This window comes from Gadus chalcogrammus, chromosome 15 (assembly GCF_026213295.1).
Source record: "Gadus chalcogrammus isolate NIFS_2021 chromosome 15, NIFS_Gcha_1.0, whole genome shotgun sequence".
Taxonomy (NCBI): domain Eukaryota; kingdom Metazoa; phylum Chordata; class Actinopteri; order Gadiformes; family Gadidae; genus Gadus; species Gadus chalcogrammus.
In genome coordinates, this window is record NC_079426.1 from 8008125 (window position 1) to 8030262 (window position 22138).

The 22138-nt window shown below is 44.8% G+C and overlaps 1 protein-coding gene across 1 annotated transcript; it reads right to left on the minus strand.

The window, feature by feature from the left end:
* Positions 1-1016: 1016 nt before the first annotated feature.
* Positions 1017-21253, minus strand: LOC130404845 (NACHT, LRR and PYD domains-containing protein 12-like). Its single transcript, XM_056609781.1, has 13 exons — positions 19316-21253; positions 18403-18499; positions 17749-17856; positions 17115-17130; positions 16257-16363; positions 14662-14778; positions 7391-7452; positions 7010-7246; positions 5030-6821; positions 4398-4571; positions 2332-2505; positions 1991-2037; positions 1017-1570 (listed from the first exon to the last, which is right to left on the minus strand). Exons 2-13 carry the CDS (start codon positions 18483-18485, stop codon positions 1017-1019), a joined length of 3471 nt encoding a protein of 1156 aa, XP_056465756.1. The 5' UTR covers positions 18486-18499; positions 19316-21253.
* Between the last annotated feature and the right edge of the window lie 885 nt (positions 21254-22138).

Here is a 22138-nt window from a genome sequence, read left to right on the forward strand (position 1 = left end):
CTGTGACGCTGCTTTGGGCTGAACTTGGTTGAGATTGACAACTTACGCCATTGTCTCCCTCTAGTGGGCAGAACGGGTTATAGCACAACAACTATTATTACTGTGATGAAAAGGTCAAGATAGACTAGCAGTGAGATGAAGGGGATACCGATCAAAGCAAAGCTTTAATTTAAGTATATTTATTTAGTGGAACAATTTAAAAAGAAAGATCATAATGTAATTATACTGTCATGTACGTGCTGCTGTGTCACCGAGTGACCAGTCTAGGGTCAATAAAGTATCTTATCATATATATATATATATATATATATATATATATATATATATATATATATATATATACATATACATCTTAACCTAATCATCAAAAACTAAATACACTTATTTTCTGTGTTCATGTTATGCACATACACGTTTCGAGTTATGTACATGTTTCAATAGTTTGAATAACTAATCAACATAAAAACATCATTAGTATATTTAGTGACAAAAAATAAATAAAAATAAAGATTTATTTTATGTTAGATGAAATTAAAACTTTTGTGATACATTTCTATATCTTGTCATCAATAAAAGCTAAGGCTAAATATCAACAACTAATGGAATTAATATATGAAAAAACTAAGAGCAGAAAAATTACTAAATAAATCCATAATAATAAACAATTCATGTAAATTTGCATATATTTTTTATACATATAAAAGCGTGTGTGTGCTGTGCATGTATGTTTATGTGTTCATGTAGGTGTGTGTGTCTGTTACTTTATTTTTGAGTTAGTCTGTGTGTGTTTGTTTGTGTGTGTGTGTGTGTGTGTGTGTGTGTATGAGTCTGTGCGTTACCTTTTCTTTGTGTGTGTGTTACTTTGTCTTTTTGTGCGTGTGTGTATCAGTATATGTGACTTACTTTGTCTTTGTGTGTGTGTGTGTGTGTGTGTGTGTGTGTGTGTGTGTGTGTGTGTGTGTGTGTGTGTGTGTGTGTGTGTGTGTGTGTGTGTGTGTGTGTGTGTGTGTGTGTCACTACAACTGACAAAGAGACCCTGAGGAACCAAAACTCCAAAGCCTGAACCCAGGGTGGAGGACCTCCTGGGTGAAGGTGGACTGGAAGGTGTGGATGTGTGTCAGTGTGTCTGAGGACCCTCCTCCACCTAGGGACACTCTGTAGAAGGACAGAGTGCCAGCAGGCCGGTCCAGATACACTCCTACTCTGTTAGAGCCAGGGGGGGGGAGTTGTATTTTTTTACAAATATCATTGTGCCAGGCATTGTAACTTTCATCATCACAATCAAGAAACCAGGACTTATAGTTCCCTCCAAGCCAGCTGTCAACTTTGTTTCCTCTCCTTGTGATTCCTTTGTATGAAACTCCTATAGAAACACTTCCTTTCCTCTCTACCTCCCAATAACAGCGGCCAGAAAGATTCTCTCTACCCAACACCTGGACATGGGATTCAAATCTCGTTGGGTGATGTGGATGTGCCTGCTTCTCTGCAACCAATGTTACTTTTCTCTCGTCCTCAGACAGAGAGAGTTGTTGGTGGGCTGTGTTTGGATTCAGTGTGAGATCACAGGCATCTGAGGAAAGAACGAGGCATGATTAGGGGCAGAAAATATACATTTAAATGTATCACTAAATAAATAATCATTAATAATTTAATGAAGGTAGTGTCTACACTACTACTAATTCTACTACTTCAAATAATAATCCTTTTTCATAGTAAGGATAGTATTAAATGAGAACCGTTAAACTTATTTTCTAATACATGACGGTACTCCCATCAATCGAGATAAAAGATTATCTTCTTTATTTAGCCCTTTAAAAACTTGAATGTTACTCCTGGCTGATTTTAAGAAAAGGCACAACAGAGTCATATCACTGCGAACTGTTATTATTAACAACAAAAAAACGTTAAAAAATGGTTGCTATAATTGTTATTACTATTATAACTATTCTTATTATATTAAAAGTAGTAATCCTAACTCTGTGACACTTACACTTCTTTAGAGCTGGTTTCAGCCTCCCCACTCCACCGTGCTCCACACTGGGGAGACAAAGAGAGAGCAGCATGTTGTCTTTAAACAGGGAAACATTATTCACATGTTAACAAAGAGAGAGCAGCATGTTGTCTTTAAACAGGGAAACATTATTCACATGTTAACAAAGAGAGAGCGGCATGTTGTCTTTAAACAGGGAAATATTAACAATTCTAACTTTCAACACAAAAATCGAAGCTGCTTCTAAATGATAGCCCATTATCTAATAATATAACGGTAACATGGTCCACTAATCCTTGTAGGGGACCTTGTCCCTGAGTGGTGAGCTGTCCTCTCCATACCTGAGAGTGTCCAGTCTCCAGAGTGGATCCTTCAGTCCAGCAGAGAGCAGTTCAGCTCCTGAGGCTCCTGGGTGATTGTAGCTCAGGTCCAGCTCTCTCAGATGGGAGGGGTTGGAGTGCAGAGCTTTGGCCAGAGAATCAAAGCCTTGCTGTGTGACCAGGCAACCAGACAACCTACACACACACGCACAGGCACACACACACGCACAGACACACACACACACACACACACACACACACACACACACACACACACACACACACACACACACACACACACACACACACACACACACACACACACACACACACACACACACACACACACACGTTAAACCAACTTAACTTAACCAAGTTAAGTTACACAAGTGTGTAAAACCAGGATGTTTTTTGTCAACGGGGAACAATCCCAATTCAAATGTATTGGACATGAGTCAACAGTTTTACCGTCCATGGTCAGCACCATTCGCTAACAATTTCTGAATAATAGAAAAATGTAAATGTATGCTGTGTAATAAACACACTTTACAAACTACAGAGGAACAGAGAGTCCAGACGATGTGGAGACGTGAAATGAAACCAGGGAACATACTGACGCATGGCGTAGCTCTGGTGTCAGTATTGGACAGATGCTAAGAGGGCAACATATGGATTGCAGGAGTTTGAGCACAGAAAAGTTTGAGGGGCAAGCTACCAGAGAATCAGATGATCTTGAAACTCATTATTTATGAGTAACAGCTGGTGTGCCTTCTTACCAATTGCTACTCCTACCTATTTATGGTTTTCATGTACAAAATTATAAACGCACAAATATTTATTCAACAAACAGCAGATACTGTTTATAGCAGTGATTCTCAACCTTTTTTGAGCAAACGCCCCCCAAACCTTACCCTGATCCTCTGGCGCCCCCATTGATTTTGTGTTGGTCACTAATAGCAATGAATGAATGCCTTCTGAGTCGGTTTTGGTGAAAAGTATATAAATAAATATGAATGAATATCCATGCAAATATCTTTGCATCTTTGCAATCACCTCTGATTGGCTAAGAGAGAGAGAGAGAGAGGGAGAGAGAGACAGAGAGAGAGAGAGAGCGAGAGAGAGATCTCTTGGCCAAGAAAGAAGTGTTGAGGAAGTCATGGTTGGATTGAACATTTATTCACCGTGACCGCGGCCCGGCCACCGTGGCCACAGTCACTCCTGCGTCTCCCGCCGAGCACCATCAATGAATGAATGGCCCGGGATCCGCGGGCACCGTGACAGCGGCCCAGGCAACGCAGGCACCGCAAAAACAAATGGTGCACAGAGGACTAATTAGGCCTATATATTTCCGTGGAGACTACGCTCAGAGCAGCTGGCACTGAACAACAGCAAGAGGAAGGAGGAAAACGGGCTATGAAACAAAATTAGTTCGTTTTTTTTGCTATCGGCCATGTTTGATTGCGTTGTGTTGGTTATTGAACTGTTGAACCCGCGAACTTGGGTTATGTTTATCCGCATTACTATAGAGATCATGACGATAGCTGATGTAACGGGAGTCTTGGCGTGTGCAGGACCGAACCGCGCTGTATGACCACTGTTACACTGCGCATAGACAGTAAAAAGTAGAGGGTTTAGATACCAATACATTTAAATAGGCTATTTATTTCAGGTAGCCTATTTTTGCACCAAAGAGATTTGATAACCATGAAAGTTTAATCCCCCCCCAAAAAATAAAAATAAATCACGTTCCCAGCGCCCCCCTAGGTTGTGCGAACGCCCTCCAAGGGGCGGTACTGCCCCCGTTGAGAAACCATGGTTTATAGTGTCGTGGGTAATGTTTGGAAATCATGGAATCGTCCACCATAGACATGGTTACACAGGGTCCACCATAATTCACACCCTACTGATACCATCATTAACACATTGAAAAATTTAATTATTATGTCAACAACTAAGAAATGTGTCACATTATTCCAATGAAATATTAATGTGTATAAATTATTTTTACTTTCATGAATGCAAATATGGGTATTTAGATTTGGAACCTTGTGGTTTAGCTGTTTGAGTGAAAGATTGGGGAAACTGACCTGAGAGTTTCCAGTGTACATTGTGCACTCCTCAGTCCAGCAGAGAGCAGATTCACTCCTGAATCCTTCAGATCATTGGTACTCAGGTCCAGCTCTCTCAGACTAGAGGAGTTAGAGCTGAGAACTGAGGCCAGAGCTTTACAGCATCTCTCTGACAGATGACAGCCATTCAGCCTTCACACAAATAAACAGACAGGAACATGTAACTCTGCAGAACAGATTTCACTTTAACATGAAGTTGGTTGAATAGATGTCTGTTTGGAAATGTTGTATTCATACATTACATTGTTCTAAACTGTCTCTTACAAACACATACATTTAATTACTACGATTATCAAAATTATTATCTGAACATTATACAAAAATGTAACCATTAATTTAATTATTTTATTTCATTGTTATTATGTTATTCTTCTTCTTCATATTTGTGATGCATTGACAAGGTGTTTTGCAAGATGCTTGTTGTATATCATTATTACATTTATATTGCATTATTATGCAGATTGTGTTGTGTGTTGTAATAAATGTTATTACTGAAACTACAGAGATGCTTTGCATGTTATTATCATGTTTACATCCTAGTGTTATGAACATTGTGTTGTGTCTTGTAAACATGTTATTGGTGAACCTACAGAGATGTTTTGGAGGCTTTGACCACTGGCAGCAGCCTCAGAAGACCCTCCTCTGAGGCAGAGTATTTCTTTAGGTCAAACACGTCCAGCTCCTCTTCTGATGACAGCATGATGAAGACCACAGCTGACCACTGAGCAGGGGAGAGAGATTCTTTGGAGAGTCTTCCTGATGTCAGGGAAAGTTGGATCTCCTCCACTAGAGAATGGTCGTTCAGCTCATTCAGACAGTAGAACAGATTTATGCTTCGCTCTGGAGAGAGATCTCCACTTATCCTCTTCTTGATGTACGACACTGTATTCTGATTGGTCTGTGAGCTACTTCCTGTCTGTCCGAGCAGGCCTTGTAGGATAATTTGATTGGTCTCCAGAGAGAACCCCAGGAGGAAGCGGAGGAACAAGTCCAGATGTCCATTCTCACTCTTTAAGGCCTTGTCCACTGCCCTCTGGTAGAAGAGATCAAATTTATTTCTAAAAAAATAAGACCACCAGGTTATTTTTTCTTTTGAGAGCAGATTAACACCAGTCTCGATGAAAGTCAGGAAGACATAAAGGGCGGCAAGAAACTCCTGGATGCTCAGATGGACAAAGCAGAACACATTGCCCTGATACAGCCCATACTCCTCTTTAAAGATCTGGGTGAACACTCCTGTGTACTCTGAGGCTGCTGTGATATCGATGTCACACTCTGCCAGGTCTGCCTCATAAAAGATCAGGTTCCCTTTCTCCAGCTGGTTAAAAGCCAGTTTTCCGAGTGAAACAATGATCTCCCTGCTCTCTGAACTCCATTGTGAATCTGTTTCAGCTCTCCCATGATACTTCCTGTCCCCCTGGATGGACTGAACCCTCAGGAAGTGGCTGTACATCTGAGTCATGGTCTTTGGCCCCTCTTCTTCAACTTGGGATGTTTTGAAGAAATCCTCCAAAACTGTGGTAGTGATCCAACAGAAGAGTGGGATGTGACACATGATGTGTAGGCTTCGTGATGTCTTGACGTGGGAGAAGATTTTGCTGGCCAACTTCCTGTCCTTGAATCTCTTCCTGAAGTACTCCTCCTTCTGTGGGTCGGTGAACCCTCTCACCTCAGTCAACATGTCAACACACTCAGCTGGGATCTGATTGGCTGCCGCAGGGCGGGTGGTTATCCAGATGCGAGCGGAGGGAAGAAGGTTGCCCTTGATGAGGTTTGTCAGCAGCACGCCTACCAAGCTGGACTCTGTGACATCAGTACAGATCAGGTTGTTCTGGAAGTCCAGAGGAAGTCGACACTCATCCAGACCATCCAAGATGAAAACAACTTGGAACTGGTCGTAGCTGCAGATTCTTGCTATTTTGCACTCAATAAAGAAGTGATGAAGAAGTTCCACCAAGCTAAACTTTTTATCTTTCAGTAAATTCAGCTCTCTGAAAGTAATGGGAAATGTGAAGTGTATATCATGGTTGGTTTTGCCTTCAGCCCAGTCCAGAGTGAACTTGTGTGTTAAGATGGTTTTACCAATGCCGGCCACTCCAGTTGTCATTATTGTCCTGATTTTCTTTCCAGATATGGGTTTAAAGATGTCTTGACATTTGATTGGTGTTTCCTCCCTGGCTGGTTTCCTGGAAGTGGTTTCAATCTGTCTGACCTCATGTTCCTTGTTGACCTCTCCGCTGCCTCCCTCATTGATGTAGAGCTCTGTGTAGATCTCATTCAGAGGTCTTGACTCTCCTGCTTTAGCGATTCCCTCAAACCCAAACATGGTCTTCTCCTTCAGATGAGACTTGATTTTATCTTGGCACTCATTAGCAATAATTTCTAAATTAAAAAACAACAGGAGAATGTATGTTTATAAATAGTAAAGCTCTTTCAAATTAAATACAATTAAATTAATAATAGTCTCTTACTGCTCTGTTTTAAAATAAGACAAACTTTCTAATCTTATTTGAAATTAAGAGTAAGTTACTTCTCTGTTTCATAATAAAGAGCACTTAATATTTTCTTACTGCTCCGCAGTGAGTCGGCCAGCCCCTCCTGCTTCAACTGCTTCATACAGAGCAGTGTGATGTCCAGCACTCCCTCTGTGGCACGTCTCCTCTGCTCCTCTTCCTCACCATCCACCTCCTCCTCCTCCAACTGGCTCTCTGAGCATTGTGGGTAATCTGGGGAGAGAACCCTCCAGAGCTTCTCCACCTCCTTGTCTAGAAAATAGTGTATGTTCTCCTTGATCCTCTGGAACAGAACAAATAATGATGAGAACTTTACTCTGAAGTAATTCACGTCCTGCTGGTCTAAATAGGGAAACCTGGAGATTGTTAGCTCCAGCATAGATGTTGTTCACATGTCATTCATAACTGAACTCGGTCTTGTACATTTACACACCTTCAACTTTATGTGTTGCTGCTGCTGTACAGACGGACCACTGGGAACCTTCGACCTCCCCTCTTGTCTGCAGAGGACACACACAAACACAAAGTGCATGAACATCACTATAAAGCCTGCTCAGACTATAGGACTGAAGTCAGAAATTAATGAAAATAATGAAATAAAGAAAGATTAGCTGGTGGCCAGAGAAATGTATTACATAATGGTATACAATAGGAGCACTATAGCGCATAAAGTAGTCATATCTGAGCTAAACGCTGGATATATATAAAAAATAACGGGAAATAACGTCCTTCGCGCTGTGTGTTAATCTGTAATAGGTTATACTCTGACCACTATGGAGCGGTCTAGAAGAGGAAGGTTCTCACTCAGGCGGCCAGCTGGCCTAAGGAAGTGTTCCATGTAGAGGCTGGGCTGCAGACCCAGCCCTCTACCCCCTCACTTTAATTGACACCCAGGATCCTGATGGCATCCTCACTTGATTAGGCCTGGCCTTTGAATGCTTGGAATATGTGACCAGAACCTTGTTATTCTATGCTTTTGTGGTGACCCACAATTACTGTGTGAGACATTCACATTCAAGGGACTGTACCTTTAAGATAAACAGTTCCGGTTTACGTCAGTTTCGATTTGAACTCATGTGCGAGTATCACTTGTTTGTTTTGAAGTGGAGAGTAAAGCTGACTCGACCCATCTCCGTCTCTTGTCTCATCATTTACATACTCCACAATTGGTGACCCCCGACGCGAGTTGGATACGACTGTAAAATGTTTCACATCGACGGTGATAACAACGCGCCCGCCGCGGCGCCGGCCGCCGCTGGCGGTGCGGCTATCGACGCGGCGAACGTCGGCGCTATCTATGCTGCCACCGTCAAGTTACCGGACTTCTGGCAGAACAACCCACGGTCGTGGTTCCAGCATATCGAAGCCCAGTTCCAGCTGAGAGGAATAACACAGGACGTGACTAGGTATTTCCACGTGGTAGCAGCCTTAGATGCCTCGACGACGGCCAGGTGTATGGCGCGGTTGGAGGCTCCTCCAGCTGTCGGCAAGTACGACGCGCTCAAGGCGTTCCTCGTGAACCTCTTTGAACTGTCGGAGCTGGAGAAGGCGGACCGCCTGCTTTCCCTGAACGGCCTGGGCGACGGCAAGCCGTCCGAGTTGATGGAGAGGATGCTGGCTGTGCTGGGCTCGGCGGATCCCTCCTTCCTTTTCGCCCACATCTTCCTGCGGCAGCTTCCAGCACCCGTGCGCACCGCACTGGCCAGCTCACCCCTCTTTGCCTCCAAGGACTACCGGGCGGTGGCTGTAGAGGCCGACAGGATTTTCCTCGCCAACAGGCAGCAGTTTGTTCATGCGCTGTTGCCCCCCCAGCACACATCGGCCCCGTTTCCGCCGCAGGGATACGACCCGGACACCGCAGCCGCTGTGACCGCCCGCCGACAGCATGACGACGGGTGTTGTTACTACCACGCCAGGTTCGGGGCCAAAGCCAAGCAGTGTCGCCAGCCTTGCAGTTTTGGGGCCCCGGGAAAAGCCCGGGCCAGCGCTCATTAACAGCTGTGAGCGCTGGTCGGGACTGCAGGCTGTTGTTCGTCACTGACACCTTGTCCGGCCGGCGGCTGCTGGTTGATTCTGGGGCTCAGCGCAGCATCCTGCCGGCGACGCCTGTGGACACTATGGCTGGCGGCCATGGCCCCCCGATGGACGCCGCCAACGGCACACCCATTCGTACCTACGGCACGAGGTATGTGGATGTGTGTTTCGGCGGCCGGCGTTTTGGTTGGGATTTTGTCATGGCTGCCGTGTCTACGCCACTCCTGGGGGCGGATTTCCTCTGCGCATACAGGCTGCTGGTGGATGTTACGAACTGCCGCCTGATCGACGCCCTCTCCTTTGCTTCGTTCCCCTGCACGCTGGGGGGGGTGGGGGGGCTTTGTCTTGCGAACACGTTTGCCACCGGGGACCTGTATCAACGCCTGCTGGCTGAGTTTCCTGACATCACCACGCCAACGTTTTCATCGGCTGTGGCTAAGCATGGTGTGGAGCACTACATCACCACGGTTGGCCCCCCGGTCTATGCACGGGCCCGCCGCCTGGACTCCGCCAAGCTCGCGATCGCCAGGGAGGAGTTTGCCACCATGGAGCGCCTCGGCATCGTACGCCGTTCTAAAAGTCCGTGGGCCTCCCCCCTGCACATGGTGACCAAGGCTGATGGCGGTTGGCGTCCGTGTGGTGATTTCCGTCGCTTGAATAACGCCACCACCCCCGACCGGTACCCGGTACCGCACATTCAGGATTTCACCGCCCACCTGGCTGGCGCCGCCGTCTTTTCTAAGGTGGACCTGGGGCGCGGTTACCATCAGGTGCCCGTCCGCCCGCAGGATGTCCCCAAGACGGCGGTCATCACGCCCTTTGGACTTTTTGAATTCCTGAGAATGCCTTTCGGCCTCAAGGGTGCAGCGCAGACGTTCCAGCGCCTCATGGATTCTGTGCTGCGGGACATGCCGTTCCTGTTCGTCTATCTGGATGACATCCTTGTTGCCAGTGCGTCCGCGGACGACCACCTGACGCATCTACGGCAGCTGTTCGGTCGGCTCAGTGAGCATGGTCTCATTGTCAACCCGGCCAAGTGCGAGTTTGGCCGGTCATCCATTACCTTCCTCGGCCACCACGTCACTCCGCAGGGGGCGGTTCCCCTCCCGGCCAAGGTGGACGCCATCGCCAGCTTCCCACGTCCGCGCACTGTGAAGTCCCTGCAGGAGTTCCTGGGCATGGTGAACTTCTATAACCGTTTCCTTCCCCATGCGGCCCAGCTCATGCGACCCTTGTACAACGCCTTGCGGGGCAGGAAGCCTGCAGACGTGTTGGATTGGTCCACGGAAATGACGGCTGCTTTCGATGCTGCCAAAACCGCGTTGGCCAACGCTGCTCTGCTGGCGCACCCGTCTCCGACCGCCCCTGTTGCTCTTACTACGGACGCCTCTGATTACGCCGTGGGGGCCGTGTGTGAGCAGTGGGTGGGCGGAGCCTGGCAACCGCTGGCCTTTTTCAGCAGGAAGCTCCGCGACAACGAGAGGAAATACAGCGCTTTCGACAGGGAGCTCCTGGCTCTTTTCCTCGCCACCCGTCATTTCCGCTTCCTGCTGGAGGGCCGTCGGTTCACGGCTTTTGTTGACCACAAGCCGCTGACGTTCGCCATGGCGAAATCTTCGGAGCCATGGTCTGGTCGACAGCAGCGTCAGCTCTCCGCCATCTCGGAGTACACCACCGACGTTCAGCATGTGGCCGGCAAAGACAATTTTGTAGCCGACTGCCTCTCTCGGGTGGTTGTTGGTTCCGTCCACTTGGGCCTCGACTACGCAGCTATGGCTGGGGATCAGGCTATTGACTCTGAGGTGCAGGCCTACAGGACAGCCCCCACGGCACTCCTTATGGAGGATGTGGTGTTTGGCACGGCCAACACCGCGCTCCTCTGCGACGTCTCTACTGGCCAGCCGCGCCCCATGGTGCCTGCTGGCTGGAGGCGTAAGGTGTTCGACACGATCCACAGCCTTTCCCACCCTGGGGTGAAGGCCTCTGCCAAGCTCGTGGGGGCCAAGTTCGTCTGGCCGGGCCTGCGGAAGGACGTCAGGGCCTGGGCTGCTGTCTGTGTGGCGTGCCAGCGTGCGAAGGTGACTCGGCATACCAAAGCCCCCTTGGCACTCTTCAAAGTGCCGGAGAGGCGTTTCGACCACGTGAATGTGGACCTGGTGGGCCCGCTTTCACCCTCCCGTGGTTACACCTACCTCCTCACCATGGTGGACCGGACCACCAGGTGGCCAGAAGTGGTTCCCCTGTCCTCCACTACAGCAGCTGAGGTGGCCCGGGCGTTCGTTATGGCTTGGGTGGCCCGTTTCGGCACACCGTCAGACATTTCCTCAGACCGGGGGCCGCAGTTCACGTCGGAGCTTTGGACTGCGGTCGCCGGGGTCCTGGGGGTGAAGGTCCACCGCACCACAGCCTATAACCCCCAGAGCAACGGGCTTTGCGAGCGGTTTCATCGGGACATGAAGGCCGCGCTCAGGGCCAGCCTTACGGGCGGCGACTGGGCTGACCGCCTCCCGTGGGTTATGCTGGGCCTTCGCTCCGCCCCCAAGGACGATCTTCAGGCCTCGTCGGCAGAGCTGGTGTACGGCCAGCCCCTGCGCGTCCCTGGGGAGTTTCTTCCGGACGCCACGGCCCCCTGGTCGGCTGCCTCCCATCGTGCTGCGTCCCGGGACATTGCGGACGCTTTCATTCCCGTTCCGACGTCTCGCCATGGCCTCCCCCGGTCCTACGTTCCCAGGGATTTACCGTCGGCCAAGTACGTCTTCATCCGCCACGATGGCCACCGTACCCCGCTGCGGCCCCCCTACGATGGGCCCTTCCGCGTCTTGGAGGGTGGGCCTAAGAACTTTGTCGTGGATATGGGGGGCAGGCCTGAGCGGGTGGCTATAGACCGGCTCAAGCCTGCTCATGTGGATGTTGGCGAACCGCTCCAGCTGGCTCAGCCCCCGCGGCGGGGGCGCCCGCCTGCGGCAGCCTCGACCCCTGGTCCTGCGGCGGCCTCGACACCTGCTCCTGCCTCTTGCCCTTCTCCTGTTAGGCGCAGCCGTTCTGGCCGCCTGGTCCGCCCCCCTAGGCGTTGATTTTTCTAGGGACTGTTTTGTACTAGTGTATTCTGTTTAACGCTAGTGGGTGTCCGATGTTCTCTGTGTGTTACCTGTTCGGTCTGGACCTGTTGGTTTGGGTGAATTCTGGGGGGGCCTGTGTGGTGACCCACAATTACTGTGTGAGACATTCACATTCAAGGGACTGTACCTTTAAGATAAACAGTTCCGGTTTACGTCAGTTTCGATTTGAACTCATGTGCGAGTATCACTTGTTTGTTTTGAAGTGGAGAGTAAAGCTGACTCGACCCATCTCCGTCTCTTGTCTCATCATTTACATACTCCACACTTTCAGAATTAATGATAGTTTTCCTAGACCCCTGCCTGTGAATTGAGGTAGTTTAGGGTTTAACCAGAACCCTGCTAGTGAATGGAGGTAGTTTAGGCTTTAACCAGAATCCTGCATATGAATGGAGGTGTTTTAGGGTTTAACCGTATCGCTCCCTTTAAAACCTGCTACATTGTGATCCTTACAGAAAGCTACAATCAGCAATCTTAACAAGAAAGGCTGATAACGGATCTCCTTGTTTAAGACCTTCTTCAAGTCAAAGGAGAAGATATCATACAGTCTGTGAGCCACTGGGTTAATAAATGTTGGGTGGAATCCAACCTTTTTTAAAGCTGTATATAAACAAAGCATTTCTCTTCTAGATAATAAACAACAACCATCTGTGATTCAGGACTCTAGGATGTCTGGCTGATGTATTTAATAACCTGACAGATCCTTACCTTGGCGCAGTATGCTGATTTCCGTCTCTAAACCTAGCAGGTTGTATCATAGGCCTGCAGCTCCTCCTGGAGACAGCGCTGAGTCCAGGGGAGTCTGCTCTCTGGACTCTTCTAGATAATTTTAGATTCAAATGTTTTATTGTTTTTCAAGTCATTACATTGTAGAGATACATTAAAAGTAGTTTAGGGCATAAAGTAGTCGTATTTTAAAGTTAAACGCTGGATATTATGGATTCATGAGTTGTAAACATCCTTCTCGCTGTGCGTTCATATGTAAATAGGTTCTACTCTCCCCTCCATGGAGCGGTCTAGAAGAGGAAGGTTCTCAGGCGGCCAGCTGGCATAAGGAAGTGTTCCATGTAGAGGCTGGGCTGCAGACCCAGCCCTCCACCCCCTGACTTTAGTTTACATCCCAACATGACCACCTGAGAACCTGGATATTTGAATGGTAATGTCTAGTATTTGGATGCTTTGTGTCCAGGTCCATATGTTTTGGTAGAAATAGTGGTGAACTGTGGCCTCAGCTGGCCTACTGCGTGAGCAGTACGTCTGCGTTAGAACAGGTCTCAGATGGAGGGATTTTACAAAGTGGAATAAAGGGCAGGCGCAATGTTTGCAAAGTAAGTGAAATATTTTAATGTCTGTCTTTCAAATGAGTTCCTTAGAATTGTTATACCTTTTTATTCTATGCTTTCTGAATGTGTGGTAGATTTCCTAGAGCCCTGCCTACGAATGGAGGTAGTTTAGGCTTTAACCAGAACCCTGCATGTGAATGGAGGTAGTTTAGGGTTTAACCATATCGCTCCCTTTAAAACCTGCTACATTGTGATCCTTACATAAAGCTACAGCCAGCATCTTAACAAGAAGGGCTGATAACGGATCTCCTTGTTTAAGACCTTCTTCATGTCAAAGGAGAAGATGTCATACAGTTTGTGAGCCACTGGGTTAATAAATGTTGGGCTGAATCCAACCTTTATTAAAGCTGGATATAAACTAAGCATTTCTCTTCTAGATAAACAACAACGACCATCTGTGATTCAGGACTCTAGGATGTCTGGCTGACGTATTTAATAATCTGACAGATCATTACCTTGGCTCAGTAGGATGATTTCCGTCTCCAAACCTAGCAGGTTGTTCCATAGACCATTCACTCTTCATGGAGACACCGCTGGGTCCAGGGGGGTCTGCTCTCTCCTCCTGGAGTCTTCTAGATATTTTTAGATTCAAATGTTTCATTGCTTTTCAAGTTATAACATTGTAGAAATGAATTAAAAATAGTTTAGGGCACAAAGTACTCATATTTTAAAGCTAAACACTGGTTATAATGGATTCATGAATTCCAAAGTGTAATGAAGGGCAGGTGAAATGTTTGCGAAGTAGGTGAACGGTTTTAATATTTGTCCTTCAAATTAGTTCCTCAGCTTTGTTATACCTTTTTATTCTATGCTTTCAAAATGAATGGAAGTTCTCCTAGACCCCTGCCTGTAAATGGAGGTAGTTTAGGGTTTAACCAGAAACCTGCCTGTGAAGGGAGGTTTTGATGGTTTAACCGTATCGCTCACTTTAAAACCTGCTACATTGTGATCCTTACAGAAAGCTACAGCCAGTGATCTTAACAAGAAAGGGCTGATAACAGATCTCCTTGTTTAAGACCTTCTTCATGTCAAAGGAGAAGATATCATACAGCTTGTAAGCCACTGGGTTAATAAATGTTGGGCTGAATTCATTATTTATTTTTTAAAGCTCTTAATGAACTACGCCGTTCTCTTCTAGATAAACAACAACGACCATCTGTGATTCAGGACTTTAGGATGTCTGGCTGATTTATTTAATAATCGGACAGGTCCTTACCTTGTCTCAGTAGGCTGATTTCCTTCTCCAAACCAAGCAGGTTGTTCCATAGACCAGTCGCTACTCATGGAGACACAGCTGGGTCCAGGGGAGTCTGCTCTCTCCTGCTGTTCTAGGCTTCAACATAACACACACACAGCTTTTACTTAGACTAATGATGGTATCATGCTGTATCACTGCTGAGTTCTGAGATGAACAAAGGTCACAGATAGTTAGAGGTCTGCTCTGACTATTGGATGTGACACCAGGAGGGACTAAACTTTATCAACAGTTTGAAGGTCCACAACTATTTAGTTTTCTCCTGACTTGTCTTAAAGGTTAAAGAACACGTTCATCTGATCTTTCCTCACGATCTGCTGGCTGCCCGCCCATAAGCAGGCCGTCAAAAAAACTTGTCTCTGGAGGCAGCCTATGCTCCGAGATCGCACACAAAAACAAATGGTACTACCAACCACTCAAACCAAAGTAAATACAATTCCATCCAGTCACCGACAAGTGGTGGGTGTTGTGGGGTTTTGCGCTGTGTTCATTATAGTTTTTACTGGATGCACGAAACATGGAAGGGAGGGGCGAGCTGGCTCTGTTTGTTTGGGATTTCGCTTCAAAACCAACAGAAGTGACGTCACCCAAAAATCAATGATACAAGTACAACCTTAAATGATCAGGGCCAGATTTAGAAAATGGCCTTTAAAGGCTGCAGTCCCAGGCCTCGCCACCAGGGGGCCTCAGGGTTGGAAAACGGGTTAAGAGAGAGCACAGAAAATAATTGAGAAACTGTCCGGTCAAAGAAAACACGAGGGTGGGGCCAAAAAAGAAAATAACAAGCTCTTAAACATTGTCAGTGTTGTGACAGTGTCAGAATTAATAAAGAAGACTCCAAAATTAACAAATATATGCAGTGCTGCCACGAATCCGCCGGCTAGTCAGCCCGCTGCTGCGTCTACATCTTTCACGTCTAGCCAACCAGTGCCAGTGCCCTTTCTAGCAGTACAAGCTCTGCTGACACAATTTATGATGATCCAGAGCCAGGTACTAGTTCACAATGACAAGTGTGCAGCGATGAAATGTATGGCTCCCTTAAATGTAAAATAGTTTTAAAAAAGCTTGTTTGTATGTATAGCTAATTCCAATTTCTTCCACCATGGAGATGTTCCACTTGCATTGTAGGCACATCCGACTGCCTTTTTGTGTGTCTGGGTTTGTAAGTAATAATGGCCATTCCCTGGCTATTTCGTTTTTCCTTTGGATTAAATTGAAATATGTGTATATTTACATTATTGGTTTATTATAGTCTGTAGTGTATGTCATGGCACATACATTTTGTCCTTGGTTTTAAACTGTGTATTGTGCGATCATATTCATAGAATGGTTCTGTCAACTCCAAAGTGCTGATGTGTCAGTCTATTGGGTTATCTATCTATATAAGGGTTTGTGTGCGTGTCATGTGCGTCGGAGCGATATTGGGGCCTCCTCCTGGTAAATAGCCCCAGGCCCCAAAATGTTTTATTCAAGCCCCGGGGTCTGATAAGTAGAGTAACAACCAGTAGTAGAAACAACCAACTATTCGGTTTTCAACGTTTGTTTGAAACTCCTACCTCTCCTCTTCTGAGCTGTGGCCATCTTTTGGTTCAGGAGGTTGACCCATAGAGCAGTCAGTCTTCATGGAGACACAGCTGGGTCCAGGGGAGTCTGCTCTCTCCTGCTGCTCTGGGCTTCAACAAACACAACACACACACACAGCTTTTACTCAGACTAATGATGGTGTCATGATGTATCACTGCTGAGCTCTGAGATGAACAACAGTCACAGATAGTTAGAGATCTACTATGATTATTGGATGTGAAGCCTGGACAGACAAAACTTTATCAATAGTTTGAAGATCCACAAGCATTTTGTTTTCTACTCTTTTCTCCTTGTTATGTCTGAACAATAGAGTCTGATAACAACCAATTGTTCTGATTCATCATATGTAACTCCTACCTCTCTTCTTTGTAGGGGCCTCCATCTTTAAGGTCAGGAAATTCATTCTTGCACCGTTCACTCTTCATGAGGACATCGCTGGGTCCAGGGGGGTCTGCTGTCTCCGGTTGGACTCTTCTAGATATTTTTTAGATTCAAATGTTGTATTGCTTTTCAGGTAATTACATTGTAGAGTTTAAATAAAAGTAGTTTAGGGCATAAAGTGGTCCTATTTTAAAGTTAAAGAGCACCTATTATTCTTTTCGACTGTTATGACCTATAAACGTTGTTATAATGATTTATAGTTATGTTTAACCATACTAAAGTGTCAAACAATGACGTACATTTAGACGTATTCCCTGCTGAATCTGTGATTCAGGACTCTAGGATGTCGGGCTGATGTATTTAATAATCAGACAGGTCCTTACCTTGTCTCAGTAGGCTGATATCCATCTCCAAACCTGACAGGTAGTGTCATAGAGCAGTCGCTCCACATGGAGACACCGCTGGGTTCAGGGGGGACTGCTCTCTCCTGCTGGTCTCTTCTAGATCATTTTAGATTCAAATGTTTTATTATTTTCAAGTCATAACATTGTACAGATACAATAAAAGTAGTTTAGGGCATAAAGTAGTCGTATTTTAAAGTTAAACGCTGGATATAATGGATTCATGAGTTGTAAACATCCTTCTGGCTGTGTGTTAATATATAAATAGGTTCTACTCTCCCCTCCATGGAGCGGTCTAGAAGGGGAAGGTTCTCAGGCGGCCAGCTGGCCTAAGGAAGTGTTCCCTGTAGAGGCTGGGCTGCAGACCCAGCCCTCCACCCCCTGACTTTAGTTTACATCCCAACATGACCACCTGAGAACCTGAATATTTGAATAGTAATGTCTAGTATTTGGATGCTTTGTGTCCAGGTCCATATGTGTTGGTCTAAATAGTGGAACACTGTGGACTCAGCTGGCCTACTGAGTGAGCAGAACGTCTGCGTTAAATCGGGTCTATTAATAAATAAAGGGCAGGTGAAATGTTTGCTAAGTATAGTGAAAGATTTCAATGTTTGTCCTTCAAATGAGTTCCTTAGCTTTGTTATACCTTTCTTTTCTTTGCTTTCTGAAAAAGTTTATTAATTCAGTATTCTGATTCCCATCTTTAAACCTAATTGGTTGCGTCGTAGAGCTGTCACTCTTCATGGAGACAAGGCTGGGTCCAGGGGAGTCTGCTGTCTGCTGCTGGACTCTTTGGTTTCCGGAAATAAAATGTTTTATTGTTTTTCAACAGACATAAATAATCAGAGGACATTGAGTGTGATTGGCATCCTCAAACAAAATAAGCTCTCAAAGCACGCACCCAATCACATCAAACAATAGTCAATACATAAAACATAGACGATTTTAAGACATTTGAACAACTGAAAATATGAAGAGAAAGAAAGAAAAGCTTGTGGCCAGAGTAAGTTATTAAATTATAATGATCCAATAAAAGCGCTATAGAGCATAGAAGGTCATATTAAAAGCTTTGAAGGCTAGAAAAAGCCTTCCAGAACATTTGAACATTATTCTCTCCCAGAAGATATGACCTAATGTACCAATGTTCTGGTTGAACCTCAACATTCAGGCTATCTAACAACCTGCTCTATTCAGCTTGGACGGCTCCAGTATACAAAATGTAGGGTTTGAAACTTGATCAGTGTTGTTCAGAGTTATCAATGATGGTGTCATAATGTTTCACTGCTGAGCTCTGAGATGGACAACATTCACAGACAGTGCGAGATCCTCTTCTTACCTCTCAGCTTTGCTCTGGTGACCATGCTCCCCAGACAGAGTGGACTTAGAGGTAGGACCCCCCTCCTCTCTCTCCTCATCCATAGTAGACTGGAGACCTGGATACAAAGAGAACTGCATATTATTTCTCTGGTCATTCAGCGTTCGGTTATTCCCTGCTTTTATGGAACCTGCTTATTGCCGGTCATTGCTGTTCATCGCTGCTCTCAGTCTCAACGAGGGGAATGACAGGGAGATGCTACCCAGTGTTTACAAACCACTGATATCTTTATCACTCCCACACAATGTCTCAGGGTTTTAAGTGCGTCTGCAGGGGAACCAGAAGACAGATACGCTCACTATGAGGAAATCATCCTCTGAGGTTTTCTGTCCTGTTGAACCAGTCTGACTGATGACCTTAAACCGACTTCCTCATGCCGTTTAGATCACAATCAGATCCCCAGATATGGCCCTCTTCCTCACTCACAATGACGATAATGACAATAATGAGAGTAATACAATTATAATGACCATTTTAATTACAATAATACTTATTACTACATACTTACATACTAACATACATAATAATTTAACAATAATATTGATTATGATTATTATTACTAAACATTATAAAAGTAATAATAAGAAATAATACAATAATAAGATAATCATAATTATCACACTATTCTAAGTAAAAAGAATAACAATGCTAATGATAATATAACATTCTAATCATAAATTGATGAACAGTTAGAGCAATAACGAACAATAAATACATTTCAATGACACTAAACGTTGACAAACATATAATCTGAGGATTGTCAAGTGGCTACAAATTAAAAAGCAACAACATTTTCATCCTCATACGTTTTCACAAATATAACTTCTAATAAACCTATGAATTATGATGTGACAGAGCGTGTTGACTACAGTACCTTGTCTTCTCCCTGCTGTGATGAAGAGCTCAGCACCAAACCGTCCGACACAACAACAAGGCAAGTATGATATTGTGAACCAACCAGTTGGTCCAGTTCCCCTCACAGTTTAAACTCCTGTTAAAGGCTGCTGTTCCGTGACTTCACTCAGTGATAAAGAATAACTACTTCATTACTCTGTAGTTTTAAGTAATGGTTATTTAATATATGGTAGTGAATGCAGTTATTAGCATTAACTAACAAATTACTAATATTTAACTAATGGTATAGTTACTATTAATTAACATTAGTAAATGCAGTTCTAACCATTATTATATAGCATTTGCATGGGGTTAGGGTTGGTGGGTTAGGGTTTGGGTTTACCCTTTTGAACCCTAACCCTATTGATAATATAAACATTTATACCTTAGTTAATACCTTGGTTAGCATGAACTATTGTTAATTGATGGTTAATCAATACACCCTTAATGTAAAGGATTCCCATGATTTCCATTAAGAGAGAAATGTAGATAATATAGAGAATAGAAACATGACCTAGAGAAGGCCTCTCCTTTGTTTCTGGTGATCAGTACAATCTCACAAAGATCAAATCCTCACCACACGTTTTCTTCCTCATACCAAACCTGTGGCGGCCGCGCCTCCATTCATAACCTCACTCTGTTGAAGCTCAAACACAGCGAGACGTGAGCTGACAATCACACATTTTCTTTCATTGGAAAAGCATTTCAAACACAGAAGTTTAAAACAGTACAGGTTTATACCGATTTAGATCTCAGCCTCTTCACCGTTTCAGTTCAATATTAAGAGAAAGAAATGAAAAACCATAAAAGATAAATGTCATAATTGAATGTATGATGATGTTAAATTATCATAATTATTATTATGATAGCTGAATGTATTAAATAACGTAATCAATAGTCCAAAAGGGTTCCAAGTCGATGTTTTCCACTCTAATTCAAATTTGCTCTTCTGTATCTTAAGGGTGGAGTCGGTTTCTCCCTGATGAAGATGTGTTTCATGGTGTCCATACAGTCGGTCATTAGGGCGGTTCCAGCAGCAGCTATTTCCTGGTGAGGCCTTCTCGTCACTGGCAACCAAACTCATTTGCACAACACATATCTTCTCTCGTTAGGAACGGTTTTGTTGGCATCAAGAGGTGCCAAAAACACGCCCTCTTGTGATGTCAGTCTCCTCACTCCTACAAGATGTTTTGAGACGGGGACATCACAAAAGGGCGTGTCATTGAAGGAGGTGGCTACGAAAAAATACAACCTAAGATGGCTGCCGCACAAGAAGGATCCAAAATGACGCTGTTGTGTTTTTAAGAGTGAAACTACAACATCCAGGATGTGGGAGTAGAGAGACAATTCAACAAGGAACAGTGAAACACAAATATATAAACATCACATTCAGAAGAGAACTGTTAGCTACTCTAGCTAATAAACTGAAGTTGGCTCAACCATGAGCTAGTAACTGGGCTCTTCACCTGGGCTGACATATATTAATAACACACCTAGACGTCTGTTATTAGCTACTTTATTAGATGTCCCACAATTAACATGAAGCTATTTCATGTTAATTTACTCCAAATGAAAGATGACCTGAAAACCAGTAACGTTACGACAGATCCTTCTGAATACGAAGAGAGAGTGACAGTTTAAAGAGTGAGCGTCTCTCCTTCTCAAGCGATGGTTCCAAAGGTTGAGGTAGTGACCCACTGGTGAGACTGGGCTCCTATTCTAGAGCATTGGTTGAGGTGGTGAGTCAGGCCACTTCTCCTAGAGCACTGCAGGAAGGACACAGGAAGGACAGATTTTGGCCTATAGGTGGCGTGTTCAGGTCATCAACCAGGGGAGGAGTTTCATGTTGTTTATTATCCAGTGGGTGTGGTCTTGGTTTTATTGTTATACGATTATTTATAAGAAGTCAGGCGTTAGTAAATGTCTCCATCTTGGATTCAGCCTCACACTGCGTTATGTTTAGTCACTGAGACCCCTGTAAAGTAAGCTACCATGAAGATGATTTCAAAACTGACTTCTAAAGAAGGACCAGGAGACTCCAGAATACACATACATTCTGTATCTATACATTATTTATTTTTTACATTATTTATGTTATGCATTTGATTAATTTCATTGTTTCATTTATTTTCTTCTAGTCTTGATCAAGTATAATAGTTTAACAATCGATAGTTTCCATTTCAAAAGGGTTCACAATTCAGAATTCAGAATTTTGTGAATGAGAAACACTACCATCTCGTGGCCATACTTGGTTACTTTATTTCTGTTTAAAAAACTACAAGAAAGGAACCCGATGACAATCAGGTAACAGTTCCTTGTCAATTTCAATCGATGACAATAATCACATACCATACAAACATTATTCATTAATTATTGTAACGACCCTGGGCGTGGTTGCCATGTTCAGTGTTCCGCAAGGGATTCTTGGGGGTTTGGACAATCACGCAAGCTGGACCTTTTGCGCCCTCCTAGGTCCTTTGCGCAGAGACATTGAATGGAGTTAAAAGGTTGGGGTATACCTAGGAGGCATTGTAATTGTTTGGGTCACACACTCAGCGCCAATACAATCGTTGGCTTTTTGGTGGGAAACCCACAACCCCTAACGTCCACCTCCCCACTTGCGACCACCTCCATGCTAACGCCTAGCTCCATGCAAACCACCCAGCTCTATGTTAACCAATCATCCAACCAACGTAGGCTCAGCTGCCTACGACATCGGCCAATCAAAAAATTAATACACTCAAAAGTCTTGTTTTAAACCAACACATTCATTACCAGACAGCTAGTCCTGAACACAGACATA

What these genes read in the sequence shown, in the direction of transcription:
- LOC130404845 (XM_056609781.1), bottom strand. Translation starts at nt 18,485, where the DNA reads ATGGATGAGGAGAGAGAGGAGGGGGGTCCTACCTCTAAGTCCACTCTG. An exon ending in GGCCGACTCACTGCGGAGCA is followed by an intron (nt 6,822 to 7,009) that starts GTAAGAAAATAT and finishes TTTTTAATTTAG; the next exon opens with AAATTATTGCTAATGAGTGC. An exon ending in GAAACCAGCTCTAAAGAAGT is followed by an intron (nt 1,571 to 1,990) that starts GTAAGTGTCACA and finishes TTCTTTCCTCAG; the next exon opens with ATGCCTGTGATCTCACACTG.